The sequence below is a fragment of the Pimephales promelas genome, chromosome 3 (genome assembly GCF_988280905.1).
Source record: "Pimephales promelas chromosome 3, fPimPro1.hap1.1, whole genome shotgun sequence".
Lineage (NCBI taxonomy): Eukaryota > Metazoa > Chordata > Actinopteri > Cypriniformes > Leuciscidae > Pimephales > Pimephales promelas.
The window spans coordinates 20,379,042-20,395,613 of NC_142771.1; the positions used below are offsets into that span (position 1 = coordinate 20,379,042).

The 16,572-nt window shown below is 37.3% G+C and overlaps 1 protein-coding gene across 1 annotated transcript in view; it reads left to right on the plus strand.

Moving 5' to 3' along the window:
* The window catches only part of kcnh4a (potassium voltage-gated channel, subfamily H (eag-related), member 4a), a 31,616-nt gene extending 15,298 nt beyond the window's left edge, over window positions 1-16,318 (plus strand). Inside the window, exons 10-16 of the mRNA XM_039687788.2 lie at window positions 2,397-2,646; window positions 5,319-5,518; window positions 8,636-8,674; window positions 13,078-13,430; window positions 13,612-13,697; window positions 14,304-14,380; window positions 14,501-16,318. Coding sequence (XP_039543722.2) covers window positions 2,397-2,646; window positions 5,319-5,518; window positions 8,636-8,674; window positions 13,078-13,430; window positions 13,612-13,697; window positions 14,304-14,380; window positions 14,501-15,379 — 1,884 coding nt within the window. The 3' untranslated portion in view covers window positions 15,380-16,318. The remainder of the gene's footprint in view (window positions 1-2,396; window positions 2,647-5,318; window positions 5,519-8,635; window positions 8,675-13,077; window positions 13,431-13,611; window positions 13,698-14,303; window positions 14,381-14,500) is intronic.
* Window positions 16,319-16,572: the final 254 nt, after the last annotated feature.

Below are 16,572 nucleotides of genomic sequence, written 5' to 3' on the forward strand. Positions count from 1 at the left end.
ATGGACTAATTATAGCTTTCCGAGAATTACACTAATGCTGAAAACTGTCATTGTTAAAGCAATAAGAACGGAAAATTGATTAGGCCACAATGAAAAGATCAATATCTAAAGGAAGCCTGCAGGTGCAGTGTATGAGAAGCTACTTTAAATTAGTAGCTTGTTACTGGATGGATGGATGGATGGATGGATGGATGGATAGATAGATAGATAGATGGTGAAGTAAAGAATTTAAGTAAAGACAAAAGATTTTAAATGAATTATCTTTTCATTCAATTCCATTCATCAGAATCCTGAAAAAAACATAGCACAGTTTCCACAAAAATATTAAGCAGCATAACTGTTTTCCTCATTGATAATAATAAGAAATATTTTTGAGCACCAAAGCATATGAGACTTAGGTAACACTTTATTTTACGACCCGCAAACAACTGGGTAAGTACACAGAAATTACGGTGTACGTTTCTGTAATTATAGTGTACTTCCGTGTAAGTATAAGGGAACAATATGTTAAGTTTGGGGTAATAAAGGGGTAACAAGCAGATATACAACCTGCAAATAACTTCGTAAGTACAGTGAAATTACGATGTACGTTTCTGTAATTATAGTGTACTTCCGTGTAGGTATAAGGGAACAATATGTTAAGTTTGGGGTAATAAGGGGGTAACAAGCAGATATACAAGCAAATTATTTAATTAGTTAAAAAATAACAGGTACCTATTCTTTTAATATATTCCAGGCAAAAAATGTACGTCTGTTGTTAATAAAATGTATCACATTTCTGGCTAAATATGTTCTTGTGCAATGTTACAGGGTAATTTTGACATCTGTGGGTTGAAAATTAAACACACACACACACACACATATATATATATATATATATATATATATATATATGATAAAAATCAAATTTATTGGCTTTTCTTACTAGATTACTTAATGCTAAATCAAAATAATTATTTTCTGTTATGATTTTAATTTAAACTGTACCTTGTGATAATTAGTACTTACCTTATCCCATTGAATTGCAATGACACTTAAACGTCAGGGCAAATATACTCTGTAATTAAAACTTTTTTTGTTGTTGTTTTATTTTCTTGATTACAGTACCGTTCTCTGTAATTACAGTGCAAATAGTGTCGTTTCGTATTGCTACAAAGTAAATACAAAGTAAGTAGCGTTTGTTACCCCCTTGTTCTGTGTATTTACAGGGTAAGTGTAACCATTGCGGGCTGTAAATTAAAGTGGTGCTTGTTACCCCCTTTTTACCCCAAACTTACATATTGTTCCCTTATACCTACACGGAAGTACACTATATTTACAGAAACGTACATCGTAATTTCACTGTACTTACGAAGTTATTTGCAGGTTGTATATCTGCTTGTTACCCCTTTATTACCCCAAACTTAGCATATTATTCCCTTATACTTACACGGAAGTACACTATAATTACAGAAACGTACACCGTAATTTCTGTGTACTTACCCAGTTGTTTGCGGGTCGTAAAATAAAGTGTTACCGAGACTTATTTCAAAAACATTAAAACGTGTTATGAAAAGTTGTGTATATAACGATTGCACATAAAGACATTCAATGATGTATATTTTTTGTAATCAGAGCAGTCCTTATGTGGTCAATTATTATTATTTTTTTTAAATAACTACAATGAGATGAATATAAATTACTGTAAATGCAACTGGTAAAAATAGAAAAACAATCCAATTTCTATTTTTCAGTTGGTAGATGATAAAAATTAAGTAAATTATTTTTTTAAGTGAAAATTGTATGGAAAATCTCTTGCAAGGGTTTAAAAGAATCAGTGAATTGCTCTTTTGTTCTGAATTAGAGACTAAAAATCAATCTGACTTTTATAGAGAGATTTGTTTAGAAGTGTGTATTTAATTATTTCTTCAGCTTGCTCAGCTGTAAAGCTTTGTGCACAAAACAGTATTAGGCAAAAGTTACATGTTGCTATAAAAGCTACACTACTATTAAAGCAGCTGAGCTACAGCCATATTTCTAAAAATGAAGTTTAGTTAGTTGCATTATTACTGTAGTTAGTTACTCCTCAGTGATGTGTATCTGTAGGAAGAAAAACAACAACTGACAAGTGTGGCCCAGCTCATTTACACTCTCATCTGTCAGGCTGTGAAAAACAGCAGCTACTGTAGATGCCTGGTATTGCATCTGTTTGAGATCATACTGAAAGAGAGATTCTGATCTCTAAGAAAAGGGATGACCTCATCGAATATTTTACGAAAACAACATTACTATCGCATAATAATCACATTGGACAGTGTTAGAGTAAAATAGCCTCTTTTTTTTTACAACTCTAAACATGATCCTTAAATCTCCTCAATGTACTGTGGGTAATATCCATCTGTCTACTTGTCCATTAGCTTTTACATGACTTCCCAGACGAGTTGCGGGCAGACATCGCCATGCATCTGAACAAAGACATTCTGCAGCTGCCTCTCTTCTCCTCTGCCAGTAGAGGGTGCCTGCGTTCACTATCCTTGCACATTAAGACCTCCTTCTGTGCACCTGGAGAGTACCTGATTCGCCATGGAGACGCCCTGCATGCGCAACACTTCGTCTGCTCTGGGTCTTTAGAGGTCCTCAAGGACGGCATGGTGCTTGCCATACTAGGTACGTTCCAGAGAGGTATAGAAAAATATCTACATAGAAAAAAGCTGTCCAAAGGTGTTACCGAAATAGTCACCAAGTGAAGCAACTTGTCCTAAAGGTTCAGTAAGTGTAATTTGAGAAACTGTTGATATTTGAAATCAGCTTGACCAAACACACTCCTCCTTTCATTGCTCCGCCCTCAAAATGCACAAACACGCAATATAAGAGAGGAGGGCTGCATTCAAAGTCACATACTTCTCTACTAAATAGTTGGCGAAAACAGTATGGGACAAGAGTAGTCCGAATTCACACTACTTATAAAACAGTTGGTAAAAGTACCCGAATGACCCACTTCTTCCAGCGAGATTGTGAAGTGTGCATACGATTCTATCTAGTGAGGCCACAGGAGAGGATTTGTGAATGGCATTTGAAGTGACGCAACTGACGCTGGTAGATTGCATGATAATGCCAACATGGCTAATGTAGTACCTGGTTTAGTACCCTCCTGCTGCTGAGACCTAACCACAATCTCACAAACTCTCAACGTTACTCACGAATGGAGCGGAAACAACGCAACCTCTGTGTCTAATTTCAGGCCTTCCCACTTAGGTCTGTCCAGCGCTGTAAATCTTTTCTAATACTATGGCGGGGCGGGTCCTAAAGCTTGTGTGTGATCATAACCCTTCTTTTTCCAGTGATATTCCTTTAAGCTTTTCTCTTTTGCAATGTCTTTTAGCCATCTCTGTTTTGTTCAAATCTCTTGCTCACTGCACCTTTAAAGGGTCTTGTCACCCCCCCCCCCCCCCATCTTGAAATACAAATCCAAATCCAACTAGCTTCCCAACTTACATATTTATGTCTTTATCTAGACAAATCAACTATTAAATGTTAGTGCAGCTGTTTGATGGAGCTGTTTTCAACTCAAACCAAATGAGTAGACATCTGGGAGTCAAACTGATAGAGTGATAGATAATGAATTAAACTGATAAGCTCAGTTCTGCATGTGGTCTGTGTATCTTAGCACAATTAAATTTGATTTGATTTGATTTATTGGTTTATTTAAAAGGGGACAGTGCAATTTCACAAAACGCATGAACAAACATGGTTAAAAAAGCCAGAATTAGCCAAAAGGCTATTTTTCATCTGTAGTCCCCTGGCCAAGATGTAAAAAAAAACATTACAATACAAACAAGAAAATACATTTATAGGTCTAAAGCAAATTGACTAAAAAATATCTAAATAACACTATAAGATAACATAGGGTACACTATGCCTATTACAATAATAAAATACACAAAAACACATTTACAAAAAGACTATATATTAAATATATAATACAGCTCTTGGTTCGGCTTTTAATGTTGGCAGACATAATTGTTAATAAGCCAAATTTTCAAGTTTTTTGTAAAAGCCTTGTAAGTTTTGAGCTGTCTAACCTCCTCAGGTATAGAGTTCCATTCAGCAGCGCCCCTCACTGACCAGGCCGAGCGACTAAAAGCGCTCCTGCGCAGAGGGACGACACAGTCCCCTCTGGCAGAGCCTCGAGTGATGCGCTCAGAGCTGTTTCTTTGGGTGATGAACTCAGCCAGAGGCGCTGGGGCCAAATCATGTGTCACTTTGTATATAAGACTCAAATCAAAAAACTTATGAATACTGTCCCAGTTTAAAAGTCTGTGTTTTTTTAAAATTGCACAGTGATGATAGTGCCTTGGTTTTTTGTCCATGATTTTAATGGCTTGTTTATATAATGTTTCCAAAGGTCTTTTTGCACTCTGACTTGCTTGAGACCAACTTATTAAACAGTAGTTGAGGTGACTGAAAATCATAGAATGTAAATAAATTTGTGCAGCTTCGGTTGACATATCATTTCGAATTGAGCGGAAATTTGCTAGATTAAACTTAATTATTTTACATAATTTTTTAATATGGGCTTTAAAGGAGAGATGTGAATCTATTACTAAGCCAAGATATTTGTATTGATTTATAATTTGTAATTTTTCTCCAGCAACTATTATGTCCGGATTAAATGAAGCTAAATTGGTTTTACTGAAGAACATACCAACAGTTTTTGAAATATTTAGTTGCAGGCAGTTCTCCTGTAACCAGGATGTAACACGAGTCATGGCTTTAGTTAGTTTATCTGCAACAATGTCTTTAGAGCGACCATGAACAAATAGAACAGTGTCATCCGCATACATTAAACATTCCACCTCAGAGCAGACATTAGGCAAGTCATTGACATAAAGGCTAAATAAGAGGGGCCCTAATATTGAGCCCTGAGGAACCCCGGTAGTTAGCTTCAGAGACTCAGAAATACAGTTGTTAATTCGTACAGATTGTGTACGATCATGCAGGTAGGATTCAAACCAACTAACAGAATCACAAGAGAATTTAAATTGTGGAAGCTTATTGAGTAGAACTGAGTGGTTCACTGTGTCAAAAGCTTTTCTGAGATCCAAGAATACCGCCCCTACTACTCCCCCCTTGTCAAGAAAAGATTTTATTTTCTCGATAAAAAGGCACGTGGCTGTTTCAGTAGAGTGTTTGGACCTAAAACCAAACTGCATGGCGTGAAAAGAGGGTGAGCTACTATTTAAGTACTGGACAGTCTGCTCTGCCACCCATTTTTCTGCAATTTTAAAATCAAAAAACAGCTTGACTCGCATGTAGTGACATGTTTGTCTGGTACACAGGTAAAGGAGACCTGATTGGTGCTGACCTGCCTGGGAAGGATCAGGTGATCAAAGCTAATGCAGATGTGAAGGCCCTGACCTACTGTGACCTGCAGTACATCAGTGTCCGAGCGCTGCAGGAGGTTCTAGAGCTCTACCCAGAATATGGCAGCCGCTTCAATGAGGACATTCACCACAACCTCACCTACAACCTCAGAGAGGTAAAGTGCTAATTATTTAAACACACAATAAATAAATAACAATTTGCCAATGCTGAGAGAGAGGACCCAAAAGCGAAAGCAGGTAATAATGTCTTTAATAGAAATTAGGCAATTGGCTGCATAGGTTGGCAAACAGAAAGTCTCTCAATAATAATGAACATAAGCTGGCAATGACTGGAGACCGGGAAATTCAGACTCGTTGAAGAGAACAGCGTAGGCGAATAGCAGCGGCCATAGACTGGGGACCGATCTCAGTGTTCAGTAGCAGGAGAGCTGGGCAGAGCATAAGTTTAGTACAAACACTCAAACGAAGACTAGACAAATTGGCAATGAAGCCCAGGCAGAGACAAAGATAGAGACAAAGGAGAGAAGGGAACTAGAAGTAGAGATGCTAATGAGACAGAAAGAGAGGACGGGTATGGAAAAGAAGGTACTGATTGCAGAGGGAGATGAGGAACAGCTGAGTATGAAAGAGTGCATGTACTGTAAGTGTGTGTGCGTGTGTGTATGAGTCTGTGTGTGAGTGTGTGTGTGTGTGTGTCTGCAGGGGCAGAAGGCGAGAGAGGAAAAATACCAGGATCATGATGCAATTAGATATACTGTATAATAATGATAATTATTTATTAATTTAAATAATTTATATACAGTATGCAAATTACAGCTGGAATTGGCCAATCACTGTTTTCGAGAGTCAAATTATTTAGTGTCCATTAAATTTATTTTAATGACAATTAAACCATGTAGTTGTCCTATTCACCTGACTTCCTTCATAGCTCTGCTAGTCTTTTGTATCCCTCAGAAGTTTCTTTCGTTTCACAACATTTTAATCATCAAGCGTTGCGTCAGTTCTGGCAGGTCACATTAGTCAAGTTCGCATCAGCTGACTCTCAGCTGATCCACATCTACCTATAGGAATACGACGCCTATCACTATATACATATACAAGCTTTTAAAATATCAATACATATATATATATATATATATATATTAGTGGTGCAACCGGATCATCACTGATCCGTGATCCGTTCGGATCAATGTCTTCGGTTCGGCACACACGTGATCCGCGGATTGATTATGAAAAAAAAAAAAAAAAAAAAAAAAAAAACGTGCGCATGTTGTTCAGTCAACGCACAGCTTCGTCATAGCGAGCGGAGGAACGGAGAAGCTTGAACGCCCCGCGTCATTTCAGGGCTCCAAACCAGACTGCGACCAAAATTTGAGAGTGTGCGACTGAATTTTACATCCAGTCGCACATGTGCGACCAGTGAATTTGCCACACGTTAAACGCATGGTAAAGCGGCGCGTCAATGAATCCGTGACAAGAATAGCGCGCGTAAACATATGTGGGAGGGAGACGGAGACAAATATCACAACCTGATGTGCGTCTGAGCAATCAGCGATCTATCGACTCGTTAGTCGTTACCTAGCAGCGAATGCAAACAAAATGAAAGTGGAACGAAAATACGCCACTCATGTATGATTAGGACCGTGGTCGGAGCAGCAGCAGCGATCCATTGACAAAATAAAGCCCCGAACTTGACAGTCGCGGGCCGATCTCGCTCACGCAACACTGTTACTAGGAGATGAGCTCCAGTGAAGAAATCCATTGAATTCGCCTCAGAATTAATAACATCAACACCACGAGATCCAATTAGAAACACTCCGATTCGGCGCAGGTTTCTGTTATAAACCATATCAGATCAAACAGAGCTGACGTGGAAACCAGGAGAAACACTTAAAGAAGGCTTTCAGTCCACAAATCAGCCTATATATGATAATGTGTAAGAAATAGTCAAATGCTTACAAGTAGCCTACTACACATCTTTTCCCAGCACTTCAATAATATCATAAATAAATGTTTTATTTTTTTTTAATTTTTATGTGATTACCAACACATTTTTTGTTTATCCTTTAAAGATTGTCCTAAAATGAAAAAAAGTACGATGATATTTTCACTACTTTTATTAATTGATATTAAGACATTATAAATGATAATAACTAAGTTAATTTCATCTACACCCTATTAAGCTTAGTGATTTATAATGTCAGCCCCAGTGCTACCAGAATTTTTTTTTTTTTTTTTTTTTGTAGAACTCACTGTGAGTTCTCATTTGAGCTGATGCTGCCCTCAACTTTCAGTTTGGAACCCTGTGAAGTTAAAATAAAACAGAATATCATAATGTTAAGTCTATTTATTATTAAATAATTTGTCAGTAGGCTATTACAGTTATTTTGGGGGAAATTTTTTTTTTTTTTGCTGATCCGAAAAATGATCCGATCCGTGACCCTGATCCGAGAAACGATCCGATCCGTGAGTTTTTTGATCCGTTGCACCCCTAATATATATAGGTCAAAACTGCAGTAAAAAGAGATAGTACTGAATGCATGGTGTTAGAGAGGGCATCCGTTGGATCTACCTCCCCTGCAGCTTTATTATGTTCCAAATGACCCATTCAAACAGCCTATCTCAGCCTTCACCATTAATCCAGTTGTTATCCATTCAATTAAACCTGGAACCAGTTTAGAAGGACCTTTAATCTCACTGATATTTAAATAGTTCAATTCAGAAATCATTCTAATATGCTGATTTGCTGCTCAAGAAACTCTCATTATTTATTATTATTATTATCATCAATGTTGACAAGCATTGATCATGGATTTTATTTTTGTGGAAACTGATGATACATTTATTTTCAGGATTCCTTAATAAATAGACAGTTCAATAGAACATGTCCTTGCTCAATAAAAGTATTAATTTCTTTGAAAAGAAATCTTACTAACAGCAGTGTATATCAAATTCTTATTTACTTATTATATCTTGATATGCAAATTAAATTTGTTATCTGGAATATTTCTGTCTGGCCAGAAACCACATTTGGCAGTCCCATATTTTTGAGACTTGTATTAAGATTTATATACTACCATTATATAACTTTAACAATTAACTGACTTCCTACTGACTTCCTTTCTCTCATATTACATATAATATGAGAGAAAGTATACTGTTATGTTAATATATACTAATAACAGTAATATATATTGTCATCTGTTGGAAGTGTGCATTTTTCAGTGTGAGCTTGGGTCATAATGGTACTGGATTTTCTTTTATCTCAACAGGGCCATGCCAGATTCTTTCGGTCAACTCGACTTCCACAGGTACAGTAACAAGCAGATTTGCTGTCCATAAACTTGACGCTTTTTTTTATCATTCCTTTTAACCTTTTGATTAACACTCTCAAGCTCGCACACATGTGACTCTGCTGACATTTCTGTATCCCACGCCCACATTACATAAGCTCCCCAATTATCAGTGTCACTCTGAACTGCAGACGCTGTGTGTGTGCGACATCACAGCTGGCAGACAGCAGCTCATCTGGATGTGTCTGAATCAGGTGAATTAGTAATCTGTTTGTGGCCCTGGCCCTCCGTCTCATTGCTGTGCCAGCTGTCTTAATGATCAGAACAGCCACACACACAAACACACACACACACACACACACAAACCAAAGGAAGGATACAGAAGCACTCTCGCACAAACTCGAAGAAGAACACGATGACATGCACAGAACAGTGACTCATTAATCATTTTGATCTTGAAACCCCACACAGTAAAATATGAAGTGGTCATAGACCTTAAAAAAGGCAGCCGTTTTCATGGACTTTTTTTCAGTTCAGTATTTCGTTTTTTTATGTAAATTTGAACATAAGAAAATGTTCAAGACGTCGAGAAGTTGTTTCACTTGGATATACGGTATGTCACTATAGGGACAAAAAGACTTTCGCAAATAGAAAGTTCTGTTTTACAGTTTTTTTTATTCGCTTTGGTACTATTTTCACAAGTAAGGTGTACATTTTCAAAACTCTTAGTACAAAAATCCAAACTGATCACACTTGTAACGCAGCTAGTCATTCTTTCAAAACCTGATGTAATGCTTTCAGTCAGTTGCACATGTTTTCAGTCCACATAATCATTATTTCAAACACAAGATTATTGTAATATGCAATGAGAACATTTGGTTTAATCACTGAAACACAACAATATGATCTTATTTCAGTTTAGTACTTTTAACAATCAGTTCATCCAACAGCTAACAATGCAAGATACATGTTTCAAATCGGCCTTAGAAGTGCTGAAATGAATATGCTACAGTACTATAAAAGACAGATTACACAGTTTTACTGTAACATTAGGCAATACACTTACAGTACCCAACATTTACATAATCTATAATTTCCAAATATCCATCATATATGTAGGCCTAATCAAATTGAAGGATCAATGAAGACATCCTTTACAATCATTTAGGCGAATTATAGTTTTTATTTTTCAGATATAATTGTAATATAGGTATACTTTCTATAATGAAATGTAACTAAAGAAGAACAAAACATAACATTTAGTGCACACATTACAGTACATAGTGGCCAATTGTGGTCAGACTGTGAAAAAAATTGTGAAAAAATAAAAATAGCTATAACGAGTATTCATCATGTGTGGTTACTGGTTACATGTAATTTAAATATTCATACAAACACACATTTTATTTCTGTAGTTCTCAAAATCCATATACTGTATATTGCTGAAATGAAAATCTATAGGTTTACCAAATGATTAATTGATTAACCATTAAGATCTGTTGGATTAAATAATAGACAAAAGTATTAAACTGAACAAAAAGAGATGCAAATCAAAAGTTTGATAGTAAGAGCTTTATGAAAGGCAGTTACTGTGAATGAAACAATAATGTAGATGAAACACTTATTTTGTGTTGTGAAAAGGATACTTTGTGATTGTGTGAATTGTACTAACACAGTTGAAAACATGATTAAATGTTTGAAAAAAGTGCACTTTTGATGATCTGTTGTGATATTAGCACTAAGAGTTTTGAAAATGTACACCTTACTTGTGAAAATAGTACCAAAGCGAATAAAAAAAACTGTAAAACTGTGGATAATGCAGGCTGATAGGTCCTCAATCAGCTTGCAGTTAGTAACTGGCAGTTAGTAACTGCCAGTTACATCATTATCTATTGGGCACAGCTGATTGGTTCCTTCTTATCAGTAGCCAATGAGCTTGCTGCTCAACCTTAAAATACTTGGTCAGCATTTGCAGCCCACTTTCATGAACCCTCCAACTTCCCCAGCTCCACCTGTGTAGATTTGCTACGAGTAATATATGTGTTGTGGCAATGAAGAGCCACGTGCCACGAGTCACTATTTTTTTTGTTTACTTTCACTTTCACGTTTGCGCAAAAGGGGTGGAGTATGTTAATCACTCAATCACCGCTAATCAAGGAAGGAAATTGAATATAAGGGTGTGTGTAGTACCTGGGAAAATGCGCGTCACCCGTTTATGCATTGAGAAGTTTGCAGTGAAATCGTGATGGATTGTTGGGGAGAGACGGCTGTTTGTCGATCTGTTGCTTCCTGTGGTTAAAGTCTGGTGCAGCGCGAAAGTCGTTGCAGTCTCAGACAAACGAACATTGAGCTGTTTTAACGACAAGCCAGAGCTGTTTTATCCGCTGATCCTAGTGTTGAAGAGGACACTCGATACTCACCAAACTGTTTCTTGCCTGCAAATGTGTGACGCGCGAGGTTGTCTGCGCCGTCTATGGTCTGCACGGATTTAAATCTGTTTGTGGAACTTGGACTCAGGAACTTCTGAGAATCTATTTTGTTATTAGTATTTGTTGTGAATAAATATTCTTTGTGAAATGATTTTTTTTTCCTTTTTTTATAAATATATATATATATAAATTTATTGTGTAACAGGTGGTTACATTCTGGCTATCCTGGGTTAATGTAAATTTTGACAGGTTTTACCTTGTCTGGCGCCCGAATTTTTCTTTAAGAGAGTTATTTGAGATAAGGCGGCGACCACCGTTACAGTGTGCTATTGTACAGCAGCAGCATTTCTTACTTGCTCACAGCAGCGTGTCTGTGTATGTATTGGCAGTAGCAAGTCTCGCACTCGCTCTGCCGCAACAGCAGCGTAGCATATCTGTTCCACTAAGACCAAATATATCAACATTGTCATGCCCATTACCATGCTAAACACTCCAAGTTGTAATGACAGAACTTCCATTTTTGTATCACCTTAAAAAGAGTATAATTTAACATTGAATCAAAAGAATAGGATTAGCTTGAAATCTTTTGTAACGTTTATAAATGTATTTACTGTGACTTTTTAACAATGTAATTCAGCCTCACTGAATAAAAGTATTCATTTATTTTTATTTTTAAATGTTTGACATACATACAGTACATACTTAAAGGGTCATGAAACTCTAAAACATTTTTTTAATTATTTCTTGAAAACATCACATGCATATTTAACACATGAACACCAATAAGACAAACACATTTTTGTTTTGTTTGTTTTATTTAAAAAAAAAGGATAATAATTTTAATAGAGGAATAAACTCATCCTTAAATCATAAGACATTCCTTTAATACTTTTTTATTTCTAAACATGGCAACCAAATCAAGAACAAGGGCCAGGTTTACTACACTCTAAAAAATGCTGGGTTATTTTAACCCAACTTTGGGTCAAATATGGACTAACCCAGCCGTTGGGTTAAATTTTTACATTACATTTTTAACCCAACATTTCAGGTTTGTCCATATTTGACCCAAAATTGGGTTAAAACAACCCAGCATTTTTTAGAGTGTAACAGCTTGCGCCAACACAAACCCTCTTTTGGAGTATTTGGCGTAGGAGAGTATTTAAATGTGATTTACTAAGGTTTGCGCTCGTCAATGCACTGGTGTTTGTGCCATTATTTGCCGCCCCAAAAAAACCTGTCTTAAACCAAATGCTTCCTGGTAGATTGCTTTTGTCTTAATGGAACACTCTAAAAAATGCTGGGTTGTTTTAACCCAATTTTGGGTCAAATATGGACAAACCCAAAATGTTGGGTTAAAAATGTAATGTAAAAATTTAACCCAACAGCTGGGTTAGTCCATATTTGACCCAAAGTTGGGTTAAAACAACCCAGCATTTTTTAGAGTGAAATGATCTGATTGTGTCTGTGTTCATTAATTTGCACGTCATCAGTAGATCACGCGCAGAACTTTCCACTCCCATCTGTGCTGTATGGAATTGCGATCTCACGCTGATTTGCCCTGTTTTGTAAATCTGCCCCCAAAAGTGTAAAAAGAAAGTGTCAGCATGCTGTAATTATATGCACCCGCATGTGCAAGAGGCCAAAATGGGTCACAGAACCTCTTTTATCAGTGTAGGCTAAAATGTATTAATTCAACTTACCTGGATGGTATGTTTTATATGAGCTCCAAAAAATAATATTAATCAAGTAAAATGTTGGATATATTTTAGCATTGTTTACTTGCTATAAGAATCCTTTTTCTAGTGCAGTGTTCAAGCGGCAGTATTTATTTCTCACACTCAAACACTCATGCATTTCCTGGGCTCTGTAATTGACTAAAAACAATTCATAAAGCTGTGATTATTTCCATTGGTAATACATTAAAAAAAATAACAACAATCAACCAGTGGCCTCTAAATCACCTTTGTTTTTATCCCTTTCTATCCCTTCTAGGAACACTATGACGATTCCAAGCTACCCTTTATTGTGGAGGAAGAGCAAAAGGAGGATGCTGGACAGAACCAGAGCAGGAAGCCCCTGCTGTCCAGCTTGAGTGGTCCTTCATCTCAGACTAATCTGAGTGCCATGATAGGGGAGGAGTTTCGGCACCTTAGCTTGCTCCGTCTCTGCAGATCGCCCATTAAAAGCTCCCGGGTACAAAGCCCTGCTCCTCAGATGCCACTTCATGAGGATCTGTCTCCAGGTGCAGTTCCCGTCCCAAGAATAAACAACAGCTTCTGCCACAAACCAGCCAAACTGCTCATTCCCACCCTGAACTGCGTCAGCCCTCTGGACCTGAGCCCGCGGTAAGCAGAAACCAGAATTCATTATTGCTTTTTCATTATTTCATTATTTTTATTATTTGTATTCTTTGCTTTAATTATATTTGCAGTGGCACTACCTCTAGAGGAAAACACTCATATAATGATATTGACTGCAGATAATATTGATTTTTGATGTACTAATGTCCTCTTGTCTGTCCTGTAGGGTTGTTGATGGGATTGAGGATAACGAACATGCTTTTCACTTCAATGTTGAGCACAGTGAGCCATCTCCTAACACAGAGGTCAAAGGTGAGGTGGACTCTCCCTTAATATTAGAATAGTGCATAATAGTTAGGATCATATGGTTTAGAAGGTTCTCAAACTTTTTTTACTCTAACCCATTATGTCAACACACCGTTTGCATGTCTTCTGTCTACTATGCAGTTATGGAGGGCAATTACATGCATCTTACGCCTATTACTTTTAATGACCTGACAATCTGTAAGGTCAAGTACGAACCTGTTATTGTATAAATGTTAAAAATGTCACTTTTGCACTTTGTCACTTTGGGAGGACCTTTACTCCCATTCTGGTAGCTTATTCAGTGTGCGCATGTTATTTTCATTTTGTTGTACATATACTGTAAACACACTGATCATGCACATTTAAGCCACCAGTAATTGTGCTCCTTCCTTCACTGACTCTAATTATCCAAATGCAGAATAATTATTATTAGTACATTTCCATTGTAAATTAAAAAAAATACCTATTGAGAAAAGCTGCTGCATATTCAGTTAATTTAGGTCGCATTAATCTGGAGAAAACCCCTGAGATCCCAGTGAGACTGATTTATCTGATAATATAATAATTCTACACATAAATCTGTCAGTTTCTTACTTGTTTTGGCCCTTTTAGATCCGTTTCAGGTCAGCGCAAACCTTCTCCTTGAGACAGAGGAAGTCAGACAGAGTCTCCGTCAACTCAATACAGAGGTATCAGAAAACACCTACTGCAAATCAACAGAAATAAAATAGGTTTTCTTATTTATGACATTTGTCACCAGTATTTGTTATTCATTAATATTCTGGCATTAACATTTGAATTTGTTCCAGATGAACCACCTGAACCAGGAAGTGTCCTCACTGACCAAGGAGCTCCACGAAATGATGCAATTCCTGCATTCACACGTGACCCCACCGCACTTCAGCTCCTCTTTTACTCCCTTCAGCTCTTTCAACTGTCATACATCACCCAACTGCACCAACGTGGCTTCCTCTACCGCCGACTGGCCGTCTAGGCTGGGCTTTAACATGCCGACCAGTCCTTGCCTGCAGCCGGATCCCTCTTGTAGAGATTCTTTAGGATCCAGGCACACGTGCATTTGCAGCGTCAGCCATGCACAGGAAAGAGGCTCCATCCTGGGGCAGGAAGGGGACATTGAGCTCCTCAATCAAGCCCCCAGCTCTCACTCAGCCTATTTTCCATGCTGCCCTGACCAGGAAAGGGTTGCTACCTTGGGTGTAGAGAGTCAGCTAAACCCATATCAGACTTCTAAGACCACACCAAACTCTCCTTATCCAGGACACCACGTTCCCCGCACTGGCGGGTCACTCTTAGGCTTGGCGTCCAGTGGATTGGTCCCTCAGGTTCAGAGTGGGGGTCCGGGCAACACATCGTCTCTGATCACCCATAACATCCAGAGTCAGTCGCATCCGTCTTTAAACATACAGATGACACCTGACCTGCACTCCAGGGCACCCATACCCATCCATTTATCCGTTACACCAACCGGCCCATCAGAGCCTCTCTTAGCAGTCAGTTCGCATTTGCATTCCGGGATTTGTAGTTCCAGCTTGCTACATTTCCCTACAGGCCTGAGACAGAATGATCTGGTGGGATCAAGTCCTGTTCACACACTTGAGCCCATCGTTTCATCCACTGGAGGGAAACAGGTGAAGCCAGGAACTGCTGAGGAACGACACATTGATTAAGCCATCACTGAGCAGGAGTGATGGACATATTAAGAAGAGTCGTCTAACATGCTCTTTGTCTCTTGCATGGATAATGCCCTCATTTTAAGCCAAATGCAATGCATTGTGGGAGCAGTGTAGGTGGGTTATGCTAGATAAGCACGATAATGTGCACAACTGTGCCTATTGTTTCAAAATTGCCACTTTTTAGATTAAAGTAGGACTTAAAGGTCAGTATGAGTCATGGTTAATTGTATTTAGCTAAAATCTGTTTCCACTGGTTGGGTTTGTCTTACTTAATATGGCTTGATTTTACATTGGCAGTTTTACCAAGTAGGTTTTGCATAAGACAGTGTCCCCTAGGACTGAGTCATACTGTAGATTACGAAGAGCCAGAATCATTTTCAAAGCCTCACTTTAAATCTCTTTCAGTTTGAAAACCATTAAAATGTACCTATTTGCATGATATAATACGATTTTATTTCCCTGGCATTTTCTGCTAAAGGGACAGTTCACCACAAAATTTTGTCATCATTTACTCACCCTCATGTTGTTGCAGACCTGTATGACTTTTTATTTTGTGGAACATAAAAGATCATTTGAGAAGATGCCTTTTTTGTTGTCATACAATAGAAGTCAATAGTAACCAGAATTGTTTGGTTTCCAACTTATTTTATTTAGTTATAATTGTATAATTTTACCAAAAACTACTTGAATTGTTTGTCTCTTGCACGCAGAATGTTTATAAAAGCATGTGCAGAACAGTATACATTTATTTTTGTTGCTGATCCTCTTTTTTCATCGTCAGAAAGTTTTGGGGAAAAAAATATTGATTTATTCTTTCTCTACATATAGTATATATTTTTCTGGGCCGGTTTCATGCCTGTATTGTTAAATAAAACTTACATTTCCTTATCTCTCAGTTGCACCTGCACTGTAAAAAAAATGCTGTTGACTTCACTCATTATTTTGTGTTTTTTTTTACTTTTTTTTTTTTTTTTTTTTTTTGTTTTGTTTTTATTTTAACTAACTTATTTGGAAAAGTATACCTGCCAAATTTGGAAAGGTTTACCTGACAAGTTGTAAAGTATAATGAACTGATTTAATTTAGTTAAGTAAACTTTGAATCTAAGTTCGGACAACTAAAGTTAAGTTTTCTAAACTACATCCAATATGTTTAGCCAACTAAGTTAAGTTTTCTAAACTACATCCAA